At 40.7% G+C, this 12,698-nt stretch overlaps 1 protein-coding gene across 1 annotated transcript in view; it reads left to right on the top strand.

Annotated features, from left to right (window-relative positions):
* Window positions 1–874: 874 nt before the first annotated feature.
* The window catches only part of COL6A5 (collagen type VI alpha 5 chain), a gene marked incomplete at its 5' end in the record, with an annotated part of 81,120 nt that continues 69,296 nt past the window's right edge, over window positions 875–12,698 (top strand). The window contains 4 exons of the mRNA XM_084903269.1: window positions 875–941; window positions 2,885–3,484; window positions 6,121–6,753; window positions 12,102–12,662. Coding sequence (XP_084759395.1) covers window positions 875–941; window positions 2,885–3,484; window positions 6,121–6,753; window positions 12,102–12,662 — 1,861 coding nt within the window. The remainder of the gene's footprint in view (window positions 942–2,884; window positions 3,485–6,120; window positions 6,754–12,101; window positions 12,663–12,698) is intronic.

The following is a 12,698-nucleotide window of genomic DNA, read 5'->3' as shown; positions in this document are numbered from 1 at the left end:
TGAATCAGCATCAAAAACTGGAAGCCCAGGACCAGATGGCTTCACTGGTGAATCCTACCAAACACTTAGAGAAGGATTAACACCAAAATCCTCAAACTCTTCAAAAGAATTAAAGAGGAGGGAACACTCCCAAACTCATCTACGAGGCTGGCATTACCCTGATACCAAAGCCGGATAAGATCACTACATGAAAAGAAAACTACAGGCCAATATGTTTGAAGAATATATATGCAAAATTCTCAACAAAATGCTAGCAAACCCAATTCAATGGCACATCTTATGACTGCCAAGACAATTCAATATCCAGAGTATATTTAAAGATCTCTTCCAACAAAACAATAAAAAGACAAATAACCCAGTTAAAAATGGACAAAGTATTTGAGTAGATATTTCTCTAAAGAAGATATACAAATGACCAATAAGTACATGAAAATATGCTCTCATCATTCTTCATTAGGGAAATGGAAATCAAAACCACAATAAGATACCCATTTATACCCACTAGAATGTCTACAATAAAAAAAGACAATAACAAGTGTCCGTGAGGATCTGGACAAGTCAGAACCTTTATATATTGCTGGTGGGAATATAAAATGTTGCAGCCACTTTGGAAAACAATTTGGTAGTTTCTCAAAATTTTAAACAAAGTTTTCTTAAGACCAAAAATTCCACTGTTGTCTGTATCTATGAGTTGTTTTTATTTTTATTTTTGGCATTGCTTGACAAATACTCATTTTGTGTACAGTGTATTATGTTCTAATCCAACTTTCCCAGTAGTTATTTCTTGTTATACAATGAGATTTTTCATATTGTAAATAACTTTTTTATTTTTATTTTTTTTACAGAATAAAAGCAAGAGACCTTCACTAACAAAATGAAGAACCTGCTAATTATATTTGTCCTGACCTTTTGGACTGAAACACTGGCATATCAGAGCCCAGGTACCTGTATATTTTATACTTATTATTTAGGAAAGTAAACATTTTTTATGCCTCAACAAACTCTTACCTTAGTAAATAGAAACAAGGAATTTATTGGCTAAAAAATGAAAGTAGACAGCATTTAGTCATAGTTGAAAGCTAACTTAATCTCTCAAAGATGACAGAAAGCCACGGGTAAATCATGAATTATGTTACACCTGGCTAGAGAAACTTTAATTATTCATCGATTTATTTAAGTTCCAATGTTCCCTGTCTCTATGAATAGAGTTAATTCATTTGTTTTGTAGGTCAGTGTGCACCTTGGCCTTAATAAATTAAAAAGAAAAGGTAAAAAAGAAACCCCACATAGAAATAATATTATTGCCTTCCTTCTCTTTTACAAATATTAAATAGGGAAGGGATATGGATTTCATATGCATATATATCTACATGTATATAGGGAGTGATAGAGAATATAAAAGCTAGGTTTTTCTACTCTCCTGCTACTTAGGATTTCCTGATGAATTTCTGAGTTACTTTGAAAGACGATTGTGAGACATTTACCAGAACATCACAAGATCATGACTTCTAAAGTAGACATTGACGGTGCATCCCCTGGCCCAGACTCTTTATAAGACTAGTACACCAGTCCTGTATCCCACACCCACACCAGCTGCATGAATATTGCTCACAGATGTGCCCCACTTTCTCAGGAGAAGTGCTCTCAGCTGTCCCAGAGCCATCTTTCTCAGGAGGTTATGCCTGGAACCTGCCACTCCTTCCCTTCACTTCCTGGTGATGGTCTACAGCCAATGTGACTGATAGGGGAATACAAATAAGAGTCCTTCTTGTCTCAAAGTATAATGGATACTCTAGTATAATTGACACTCCAGAGCCCCCTCCAATCAGGCCAAGAGTTGACATCCTGCTGTGCTCCTCTTCGGCTTCCCTTATCCTGTTTCCCCTCAATCAGATCCTCTCCCAAATTCTTGTCTCAGATCTGCTTGTAAGCTTCCAACTAAAGATAACTGCTTACTTGATACTATTTTTGAAAGTTGCTATTACTCCACAGACCACTCAGAGACTTTCTGGTATGTTTATTCTTTAGTACAATATCAGGCTTTGGGATTCAACATCCAAAAAGATGTTGAGGGGGGGAAATGTTGATTGTTCTGGCATAGACTTGAGAAAGAAAAATGTATTGGCTAATTTTACTGAAATATTTTTTATTTGATTTTATTTTTAAGTTAGCTTTATTGTTAAAAGTATTACAGATGTTCCCCTTCCTTCCCCATTGACCCCCTCCACCCTGTCTCTCCCCACACCCAACCCCCCAAAGGCCTTCACTGTCTGTGTCCATGGGTAAGGCATATCTACACTAATAAAAGAGAAAGATGCAAATTGACCGTATCTCTACAACACCTACCAGACAATCAGGAGTGGGTATGCAAATTAACCCAACAAAGATGGAGAGTTAATTTGCATATGCAGACAGGAGTGAAGACTAAAGACTCTGGCCCTAGCAAAGACTGAAGACTGAAGACTGAAGACAACTGAAGACTGAAGAGGCTTGGCTTCTCTACTGCAGCCCCTGTGGAGAAGCCAAGCCTCACTGTGGCTATAGCGGAGAAGCCTAGACTTGTGGCTTGGCTTCTTCACTGTAGTTGGAGCAAAGGCCTGGGTCCCAGGTGCCGGAGGAAAACCAATGCTAGAAGCCAGGAGAAGAAAGGCCTATTGCACGAATCTTTGTGCAAAGGGCCTCTAGTATGCATATAAATTGTTTGCTTAAACTCTTTCAACTCCCCACACTCCACCTTCCCTTGTTTGACATCCAGAAGACACTTCCCTCGGGGTTCAACGTTATCCTTAAAATTAAGTAGGACATAGCCTCAGATAAGGACTATGGTCCAAAACAGCAAAGGCTGAAGAATCACCTTGCTTGGTTTGTCATTTTATTTTGATAGGCCCAGGACCTCAGTATGCAGACGTGGTGTTTCTAGTGGACAGCTCTGATCACCTGGGAATTAAGTCCTTCCCTCTGGTGAAAACATTCATCAACAAAATGATCAGCAGTCTCCCTATCGAGCCCAGCAAATACCGCGTGGCTCTGGCCCAGTACAGCGACAAGCTCCACAGTGAATTCCAACTGAACACTTTCAAGAGCAGGAACCCCATGCTGAACCACCTCAAGAAGAACTTTGCGTTCATGGGCGGCGCCCTGCGGGTGGGGAACGCTCTCCAGGAGGCTCACAGGACCTATTTCTCTGGACCTGCGAACGGCAGGGACAAGAAGCTGTTTCCCCCGGTTCTGGTGGTGCTGGCTTCGGCCGAGTCCGAGGATGACGTGGAAGAGGCTGCCAGGGCTCTCCGGGAAGATGGGGTGAGGATCATCTCGGTGGGGCTGCAGAAAGCGTCTGAGGAGAACCTGAAGGCCATGGCCACGGCTCAGTTTCATGTGAACCTTCGGACCGTCAGAGACCTCAGCACGTTTTCCCAGAACATGATGCAGATCATCAAGGATGCGGCTCAGTACAGGGAGGGAGCAGCTGACCCTGATAGCAAAGGTTGGAAAGCCTTTGGCTGAGTGGTGCCCGGTCCCCATGTGATCATATCTGAGTCTCTTCACCTTCATCTCTTCCACATCCTATTCTGGTTTTCATAATTGGCCAGACTGAAGTACTGGAAATCTCTACAGATCATAATCTACTCTTCATCACTTCTGCCTTTTGTTTGTGTCATTTTCTCTGTCCGGAGTCCTCTTGCACTCCCTAGCTTTGGTACAGCTTGCATCTCCTCTCTCGTCATTTCAGTCTCAACCACACAGTCGTATTTTGTTGGAAGGCTTTCCATTCAGATCTCTTTTTGGGTCACAGTTCCTTGTGCACACTTGATAGCAGCCCTTCCCATGCTGTATAATTACCTGTTTCTGTGTTGGTCCCCCACCAATGAACTGAACTGTAGTACCTTGAGGGCAGAATTGGCAACTTTATTTATCTATGTATACTTTGAGCCCATTGTGCCTGACAATGAGTTTCTGTTCTATTTCTTACCTTTTGTAAAAAACGAATTTTTAGAGTGAGATAAAGGGAGAGAGAGAAAGAGAGAGAGAGAGAGAGAGAGAGAGAGAGAGAGAGAGAGAGAGAGAGAGAAACATCGATCGGTTGTCACCTATTAGCGTCTTGACTAGGAATTCAACCCGAAACCTAGGTTTGTGCCCTGACATGGATTTGAAACCACAACCCTTTGGTGTATAGGACAAGGCTCTTTTGGACTAAGCCATCTAGCCAGGGTTGTTGTTCTATTTCTTAGTGAGTGAAGACATGGAAGTTTTATAGGCAAGGAAATAAGATCCTCATCTGCTCTCTTTCCCTCACAGTCCTGGCACAGTGTGAGGCACAGTAAGTATCCACTAAATGCTTGTCAACTAAACGATAGTGACACTAAAGAGGAACATTATCCTTAGCATGAGGCCAGGCAGAGAAGGGGATACCCTCAGTTGTACAGTGGAGCCTTGAGTAAGATACCTAACCTCTAAGCTTTACCTATAAAGTGGGGATAATTGGGACTACCTTATGACATGGGTGAGATGGCTTGTATGTTATTTGGCACACAGGTTACTATTACTAATAGTTTACAAATAAACACTAACCCGGGCAGTCATGTTTGGGTTTATTTTAGCCAACCGTGTAGAGTTCAGAGTACATTGGCAGATTTCTGAAAATTTCTTTTAATTCCATAAATATTTCTGGGCTCCCACCAGGCACGAGGTACCTGGCACAGGCACCAGGGACTGAGATAAATAAGACGCGCCATCTGGCTTCTAGAGCTCACACTCCTAATGGATAGTTCTTGGCAAGTTTGAGCTTATCTCTTGGCTACACTTTCCTCAGTTGTGGTTCCTCCACCTGTGCTTAGAGCAGGAGTGTTATGTGCATATGGTGTACTCTCCCCTCAATTCTAGAATCATATAACCAACTGTTTATCTGGCATCTGCAATAGTATCCTAAACTTAGCATGTCTGAAATGGAATTCTTGAATTCTCCCTGCAACCTGTTCTTCCCTCTCTTGCAAAAAGACACCACCAAAATCCACCCAGCTGTTCAGGCCAAAACAACTAAGAGTTTTCATCACTTCTTTGTCTTTCAACACTCGCATTCAGTTTATCACTAAGTCCTCTCTGTTCTACCTCTTAATTTATCTTAATTACCCTTAATTTATCTTATCAACTTTTATCCTTGTCTAAGAACCATCATCTCTTTTCTGGATTATGGCAGCTGTTTCTAAATTGAGATCCCTGAATTCATTTTTTCTCTCCTCAGCGACTGGGGTGATATTTAAAAGATTTAAATAAGATCATGCGATGCCCTTATAATTTGGTACCCACCTCCCTCTGACCTCATTCATCATTGTTGCTCTCACTCACTGGTTCCAGCCACTCTGAGCTTCTTGCTTATTCCCACCTTCTACTGTTCCTTTGCCAGAATTCTTCTTCTCAGAACAAGATGTGGCTGAATTCTATTCTTCATTCATAACTGCACCCAAATATGACCCTCTCAGAGAGGGCCTTCCCATATTTCTTTATGTCTCAGAAAAGTTAGTCCTCACACTACATCTCCAGCATAATAACTCATTTGAGTCATCTGTTTTATTTCCTTGTTAGCACTTACTACTGTTTGAAATAGTATAATCTAGCTATCTGTCCTCCTCACCTGAGCCCCTCGAGGTCAGAAATATTTCTAACTCATCTCTGTATTGGAGCACTTGAGAATGGTGGTGGTGGTCATACTGGTGGTGGTGGTGAAGGCAGAGGTGGTAGTGATGGTTTTGGAGATGGTGTTGGGGGTGGTGGAAGTTGGTTGGTTGTTATTGTTGATGGTAGTTGGTCATGGTAATGGTGGTAGTCATATTAGTGGTGATGATGGTGATGAAGATCATGGTGGTGGTGGTGGTGGGGTGATAGGAAAATTGTTAGGAAGCATTCTTCAGATAGAGGGACTAGCATTGCAAAGTCTCTGAAGCCAATGACCTTATAAGTTTGTTCAGAATTTTTATCTTTTTGTTTATTAAAAGTTGGCAATGTTAACTTCATGTATCGTGACTACCTCTATTTTCACTAGTGCCTTTTGGCAATCTGTAAGTTGCCTTTCTCACTCTGGGCTGGTGGTTCGGACTAACTCTCATGCACTCTCTCTCTCTACAGAGCCCTTCCCCGTGACCTGTCAGAAAGATTCACTGGCTGACCTCATGTTCCTGGTGGATGAGTCCGTTGGGACCAGTCAAAATCTTAGGAGCCTGCAGAACTTCCTGAAGAACATTACCATGTCCCTGGATGTGAAGGACAACTGCATGCGGCTTGGACTTATGAGTTACAGCAGTCAAGCTGAGGCGATTTCTCTTCTGAAGTCAAGCACAGATCAATCTGCATTTGAGGAGCAAATCGAGAAGCTTTCTCTCCGGACTGGAAAATCCAATGCTGGGGCTGCCATTGAGAAGCTGAGGAGAGAAGGCTTCGTAGGGTCCAGCGGCAGCAGAAGGGCCCAGGGCGTGCCTCAGATTGCTGTCCTGGTCACGAACAGAGGCTCGGACGATGAGGTGCGTGAGGCCTCAAAGAAGCTTCGTCAGGAGGACGTAACTCTGTTTGCCCTGGGCATTGAAGGGGCTAACAATACCCAGTTAGAAGAAATAGTATCTTACCCTCCGAGACAGAGATCTTCCAGGCTCAAGTCCTATGCAGATTTGGAAACTTACAGTACGAACTTCCTGAAAAAGGTCCAGAATGAAATATGGTCCCAAATTTCCACTCAATCTGAACAAGTGAATCTTGAAAAAACTGGTATGTTTAAGAAAATACTTTTCTTATTATGAAAGTGATAATATATAGATCTATATGTCTATCTATCCCTCTCTCATAATGGGTAATTGCCTAGGGCTGGGGCAGGAAGGAAGGCTGACTGCAATTGATAAGGGAACTTCAGAAGTTATGGAAATGTTGTGAAACTAGATTTCGGTGCTGGCTGCAAAATTTTATAGCCTCACTAAAATCATTGAATTTTTTAGCATGTACACAAATCTTACCTCAAAAATGTAAAAAAAAACCCTAAAGTGTATTAATTATGTCATAGTTTAATAGTATTGAGGAACGTAAAGAAGAAAAAATAAATAAGTCTACAATCTAATCTTTCAGATAAAGCCATTTTTAACATTTTTATCTCTTGCCTTTTAGGTTACTAGGTATGTCAGTTACAATTACATTTAGGTGTGACTAATGAAAAGAAAAATGACAGTTCTTTAAACAAACTAAAACTAGTTTTGTGTTTCGTAAGTAAGTCCCAATGTAAGCATTCTGAACTGATGTGGCACACCACAGTGTCAGGGATCCTGTCTCTTTTTGTGTGCTATTTATGGCCTTTACTCCCAAGATCATAATCCAGGTTAACTGCTCCAAGCATCACATTCACAGCCAGCAAGGAAAAAAAGAAAAAAGAAAGGAAGGAAGGAAGGAAGGAAGGAAGGAAGGAAGGAAGGAAGGAAGGAAGAAAGGTAAGGGAAAAGGCAGGCTTCCACCTCCTTTTCTTCAAGAATATTCTCAGAAATTACATATATCATGTCTGTTTACATGCCATTGGCCAGAACTTAGTCACATGTCACATTCAGTGATAAAAATGGGACTCTGAAAATGTAGTCTTTATTTGGGGCAGCCACGGTGAAATTTTTACCTAGATGAAAATTGGGGGTTAAGCTAGTTTAGAAGAAGGAGAGAATGAGTATTGGGGGTAACCACTCTTATCTGCCTTACCCACGTTCCCATCAACCTGTATCATGCACTTTAGTCCTTTTCCTTAAATATTCTCCTGCAACATTCCTTTAAAGTTGGGAATAATATTTCAGCATGTGGATACAACATAAATTGTTTAACATATCCTAAGTTGTTGGATATATAGGTCACTGCAAATGTTTTACTCTTATAAAAGTCTTGCAAGGATCATCCTTATGTACAATTATGATTATTTTCTTGCTTTTAAATCTTTTTTATTGTTTTTTCCCCTTCCATCTTTCTAAGTAAAGGATATTCAAGTTAAGATGCTTTGTGAATCTGTTCTAGTTTTGCTGAGCTCTTTTCAAAGGTGCATGCCAAGAGATAGTTGATGTGACTTTATCTAATTCTGGGATATCTGCTGTCTTCACACATTTACTCTGCAGATAAAATGTTTCCAAACACTTGGACCTGAAATTTGGCAGCACTCAAGTGGAAAATAATTATAACCGTCCAGTGATATTACAGGCTAATTTAAACTCAGACCAGTCAATTAAAGGCTTAAGGAATGCACCCTGAGCCAGCCCTGGATTTTCTGGCATGAACACCTTGCAAAAGAGCAGAAAAAAACCAGCCTGCTATTACCACCTGAGTATTCATAAGGGACTCCCGCAGGAAGGCAGCCACCTTGGTCTAGAACCAACCAGTTGAGCATAGGACGGAGGGATCTGTGGTCTCAGGGAGTTTGCAGTGATGTGACAAAAAACTATTATTGTCATTATAGAATTTCTCAATGGGAAGATATGGGACCAAGACTAGTACAAGGGCCATCGAAAAGGATGGCTGTCTTTCATAAAACCTCAGTTGGTGACTTCTTGTTAGTTCAGTGGCTCTCAAAGATCAGCACCTGACTTAGATTGGGTTCTTCAGAAGCCAAACAAAGGTTTATGTGAAATTGCATTTTAATAAGCTCCCCCAAAAAACTCGTGCTAGCAATGTTTGAGAACCACAACTTTAGTAAATTTGCCATGGACCACAGGGTGGTGGCAAGCTTTGTCACATTCGAATAGTGAAACCCAGAGAAGCAATCTATATGGACTTAGTCACTGCTGTATCTACCACATCTGGCACATCATACTATTTAATTTGTTAACTAGAACTTCATTAAATCAAGGGGAGACTCATATTAGCAAAATCAAGAGACCAATGTATAGAAAAAGAGTGATCAATATCTTTGAATGAAAACTATCAGTGCCAAGGCACCTGGACATTCATGTCCTTTGAGAATACATTCTCTCCCTGTAGTCACGCCAAATGAGAAGCCGAATTGTCATCAAGACTGTCAGAGGCTGTGGGATCGCAGCAAGGGAGTTAGTTTTATCACTGAAATGTCTAGCGGCATCTGATTGGGTGGATGTCTCTATTTTAAAATCAAATATATAGTTCTACATGTCTAACTATCCCTCTCTATATAACTCTATATGTGAGACATAGGAGATTCATTCTTTTTTTTTAAAATATATTTTTATTGATTTTTTTACAGAGAGGAAGGGAGAAAGATAGAGAGCTAGAAACGTTGATGAGAGAAACATTGACCAGCTGCCTCTTGCACACCCCCTACCGGGGATGTGCCCGCAACCAAGGTACATGCCCTTAACCAGAATCGAACCTGGGACCTTTCAGTCCACCGACCAACGGCTCTACTACTGAGCCAAACCGGTTTCGGGCAGGGGATTCATTCTACTTCAACACTGTCTAATAAAATGTTTTGTGATGATGGAAATGTTCCACAATTACACTGTCTAGTTTGATGGCCCCTAGGCACATGGGGCTGTTAAGCACCTGAAATGTGGCTAGTGTGACGGAAGAGCTAATTGTTAAAATTTATTTAACTTTAAAATAAGTTTATATTTTATTGTAATAGCAATATGTGATTAGTGTCTAGTATATAGGCCAGTCCAGTTCCAGGCAAGGTTGGATGGGCATTGCCATGGATACCCATCATGACTCACGTATTTCTTTCCTCATCACTGAGCACCGCTATCTTCTTCCTGAAAAACACCTAATTCTTCTTTCTTAGGTATACCCTTCAATTAATTCTGGTTGCTGTCAAGTTTTGCTGGCCTGGGATCATCCCTGTCTTTTGAAGATAACGACTTATCTTTGCCCTAATGCTTAACGAGTGGATTTAATAGTTTAATTCTCAGGGTCAAATATATTTCAAGTATTTCTGATTTCTTAAGAATCAACTCCCCATAGCTTGAAGGACTGTCAATAGCTATAAATTCCCAAGAAGCTGTCAAGAAAGAAAATATTTCTGAAATTACTATATTGTCTTGTTTTTTAAAGAGCTTTTCATATATTCACCTAGATAATTGCATAAATAACCTAGATTTTTAAAGAATGCTTTTTCTCCTAGCTGATTGCGGTAAATGCCTAGATAGAGTTGTACATAGACTATTGGGAAAGTTAAAGCACTTTTCCCATAGAATCTGTTCAAAGAAGGAAGGAACACTGAGGGTTCTTTTATCTTAAAATTTCTGATGAAATCTTGTGATGGACCAGCTGACTGGGCAGAAGCAGAGAACTAGGCAAAGTCTCTGATTTGATGGAGCTGCTGTTTGGTGGCAGAAAACAGGCTGTGCTCATGAGCAAATGAGTAAGAGAATTTCAGAACATAATGGGTATCATAAGGAAAACAGGTAAGGATACAGGATAGACAACTATTGATGTGCTCTGGAGGGAAGAGAAGGTCTTTGAAGAACAGACATTTGGGTTGGCCCATCCATGATGAGATGAGAAGGAACTGGCCATGCCAATTTTTTAAAGAAATATATTTCTATTGACTTTTAGAGAGAGGAAGGGATAAAGAGATAGAAATATGGATGAGAAAGAAACATTGATCAGCTGCCTCCTACACGCTCCCCAACCAGGGATTGAACCCATAACCGGGCCATGCACCCAGATCAAGAAACAAACTAGGGACCTCCTGGCATAAGGGTCAGTACCCAACCACTGAGACACACCAACTGGGCCAGCTATGTGAATCTTTAGGGGGAAAATAATACAGGAAGAGAGGAGGGAAAGTTCCTGTACATTCAAAGTACAGAAAGAACCCCAGCGTGGTTGGAGCACAATGAGTAAGATGAAGAATTGTTGGAAATGGGTCAGAGAGAGAAGCAGGAGACAAGATCAGGTCAAAGTTTCATTTTTTGAATTCTAAATGCAATGGTAAATCACTTACATGGAAGCATCATATGATCTGGTTCTAGTTTTAAATCTATTGTCCTGTTGTCCTGGGAAAAGGAGGTTACTGGGGAAGTAAGAATAGGAGGTCATCTGTCCCACCCTGTTTCTCAAGAAACGATAAGACATAGATGTCTTAAAAGGCAGGTGTCAATACTAGAAAAACGATTTGACTTAGAGCCGGTGACTTGGGGAATCTGGTCCTTACTCTTTAATTTACTGGCTGTTTGTTCCTAACCTTAGACCAGAGGTTCCCAAACTTGTTTGTGCCGTAGACCCCTTGCCATGTTTTTCGGTTTTGGGTAGACCCCCTACTTACCTGATATTGATTTTTTTGTAAATTTCTAACTGTAGTGAAGTTTAGTGTTAAAACTTAATAAAAAATAATGTACCTACTTTTCTCCAGCATTCTCAAACAAAATAACACTGATTCACTATAATTTGTATGATAAACTACCAGTTTATATTTTTTTAAATATTTTCTCAGCACTTTCCTATTCAAGATTCAGGAAACGAATGAACATATTTTTCTCACATTCATATTTATAGAGTGACGAATTGAACAAGTCGGTGCAAGTTCACGAAGCTTTGAGACAAAAATTGGCAAGAATGTTTACTGCGCGTATGCTTGTAACAAGATGATACTGGTATATCATTATGTGCAGGTTTTTATCCTACAACTTACACAATTTTATAAACATATATAATAAATTTTTTACTTCATAGGTACTTTTATAAATAATTTATATGTTTTTATATTATAAGATAATATGATGTAAGTAAATAGGTACTATCAGTGTATGTTGAGATCCACTATCGTGGTCCCCCATTTTCATTTCATGGACCCCCAAATTTTTTTTTTGCTGACGTAGACCCCTTGCAGGTTGTCATAGACCCCTGGGGGTCGATATAGACCACTTTGGGAATCACTGCCTTAGACAAACCACTGGGCCTTGCTCTGCTTCCATTTCCTCCTAAAAGTGTTGTAAATTTCAAAGGAGAAAAGGGGCACGAATGGGCTCGATGAAATGTACCAGCTCTGAAGTGACCTCATTCTTCAGAACCCCCAAGCCTCACGTTCCCCTATAAACCTGCTTGTAAATTTCTCTCCAGTTTATAATTAATGAAGAATGCACTTTCATTTTTTATTTTCCTTCCCTCCCCCCTCTCCCCCCCCCCAGGCTGTGTGGATACACAAGAGGCGGATTTCTATTTTCTCATCGATGGTTCAGGCAGCATTGGGAGTCACGACTTTGTGCAAATCAAGAAATTTATGTTGGGGGTGATTGACATGTTTAGCATTGGCAAAGACAAAGTCCGAGTTGGGACTGTGCAGTTTTCAGATGAGAAGAGAATGGAATTTGATATTGATACTTACACGAATGAAGTGGACTTAAGACAAGCTGTTTTAAATATCCAGCAACTCGGTGGTGGAACTAGCACTGGAGAAGCCCTGAATTTCACTCTGCCAATAATAAGGAAGGGAAGGAAGCACAGGTCCAGCGAAGTTCCCTGCCACCTCATTGTGCTGACAGATGGGAGGTCTTCGGATAACGTCCTGGTACCTGCTAACATAATCAGGGCTGAGCAAGTCACAATTCATGCTGTCGGTATTGGGGATGTGAACAAAACAGAACTGCTACAAATTGCTGGGAAAGAAGAAAGGGTTAGCATTGGGCAGAACTTTGATTCTTTAAAAAACATCAAAAATGAAGTTGTCCGCAGCATCTGCATGGAAAAAGGTCAGCAAAACAAAAAGGCTCCCCCCCCCCCCGCCC

Source organism: Pipistrellus hanaki (assembly GCF_964339955.1).
Source record: "Pipistrellus hanaki genome assembly, chromosome: 13".
In the NCBI taxonomy this organism is placed as follows: Eukaryota; Metazoa; Chordata; class Mammalia; order Chiroptera; family Vespertilionidae; genus Pipistrellus; species Pipistrellus hanaki.
The sequence above is the reverse complement of the archived record's forward strand: the minus strand, read 5'-3'. Positions and strand labels throughout refer to the sequence as shown.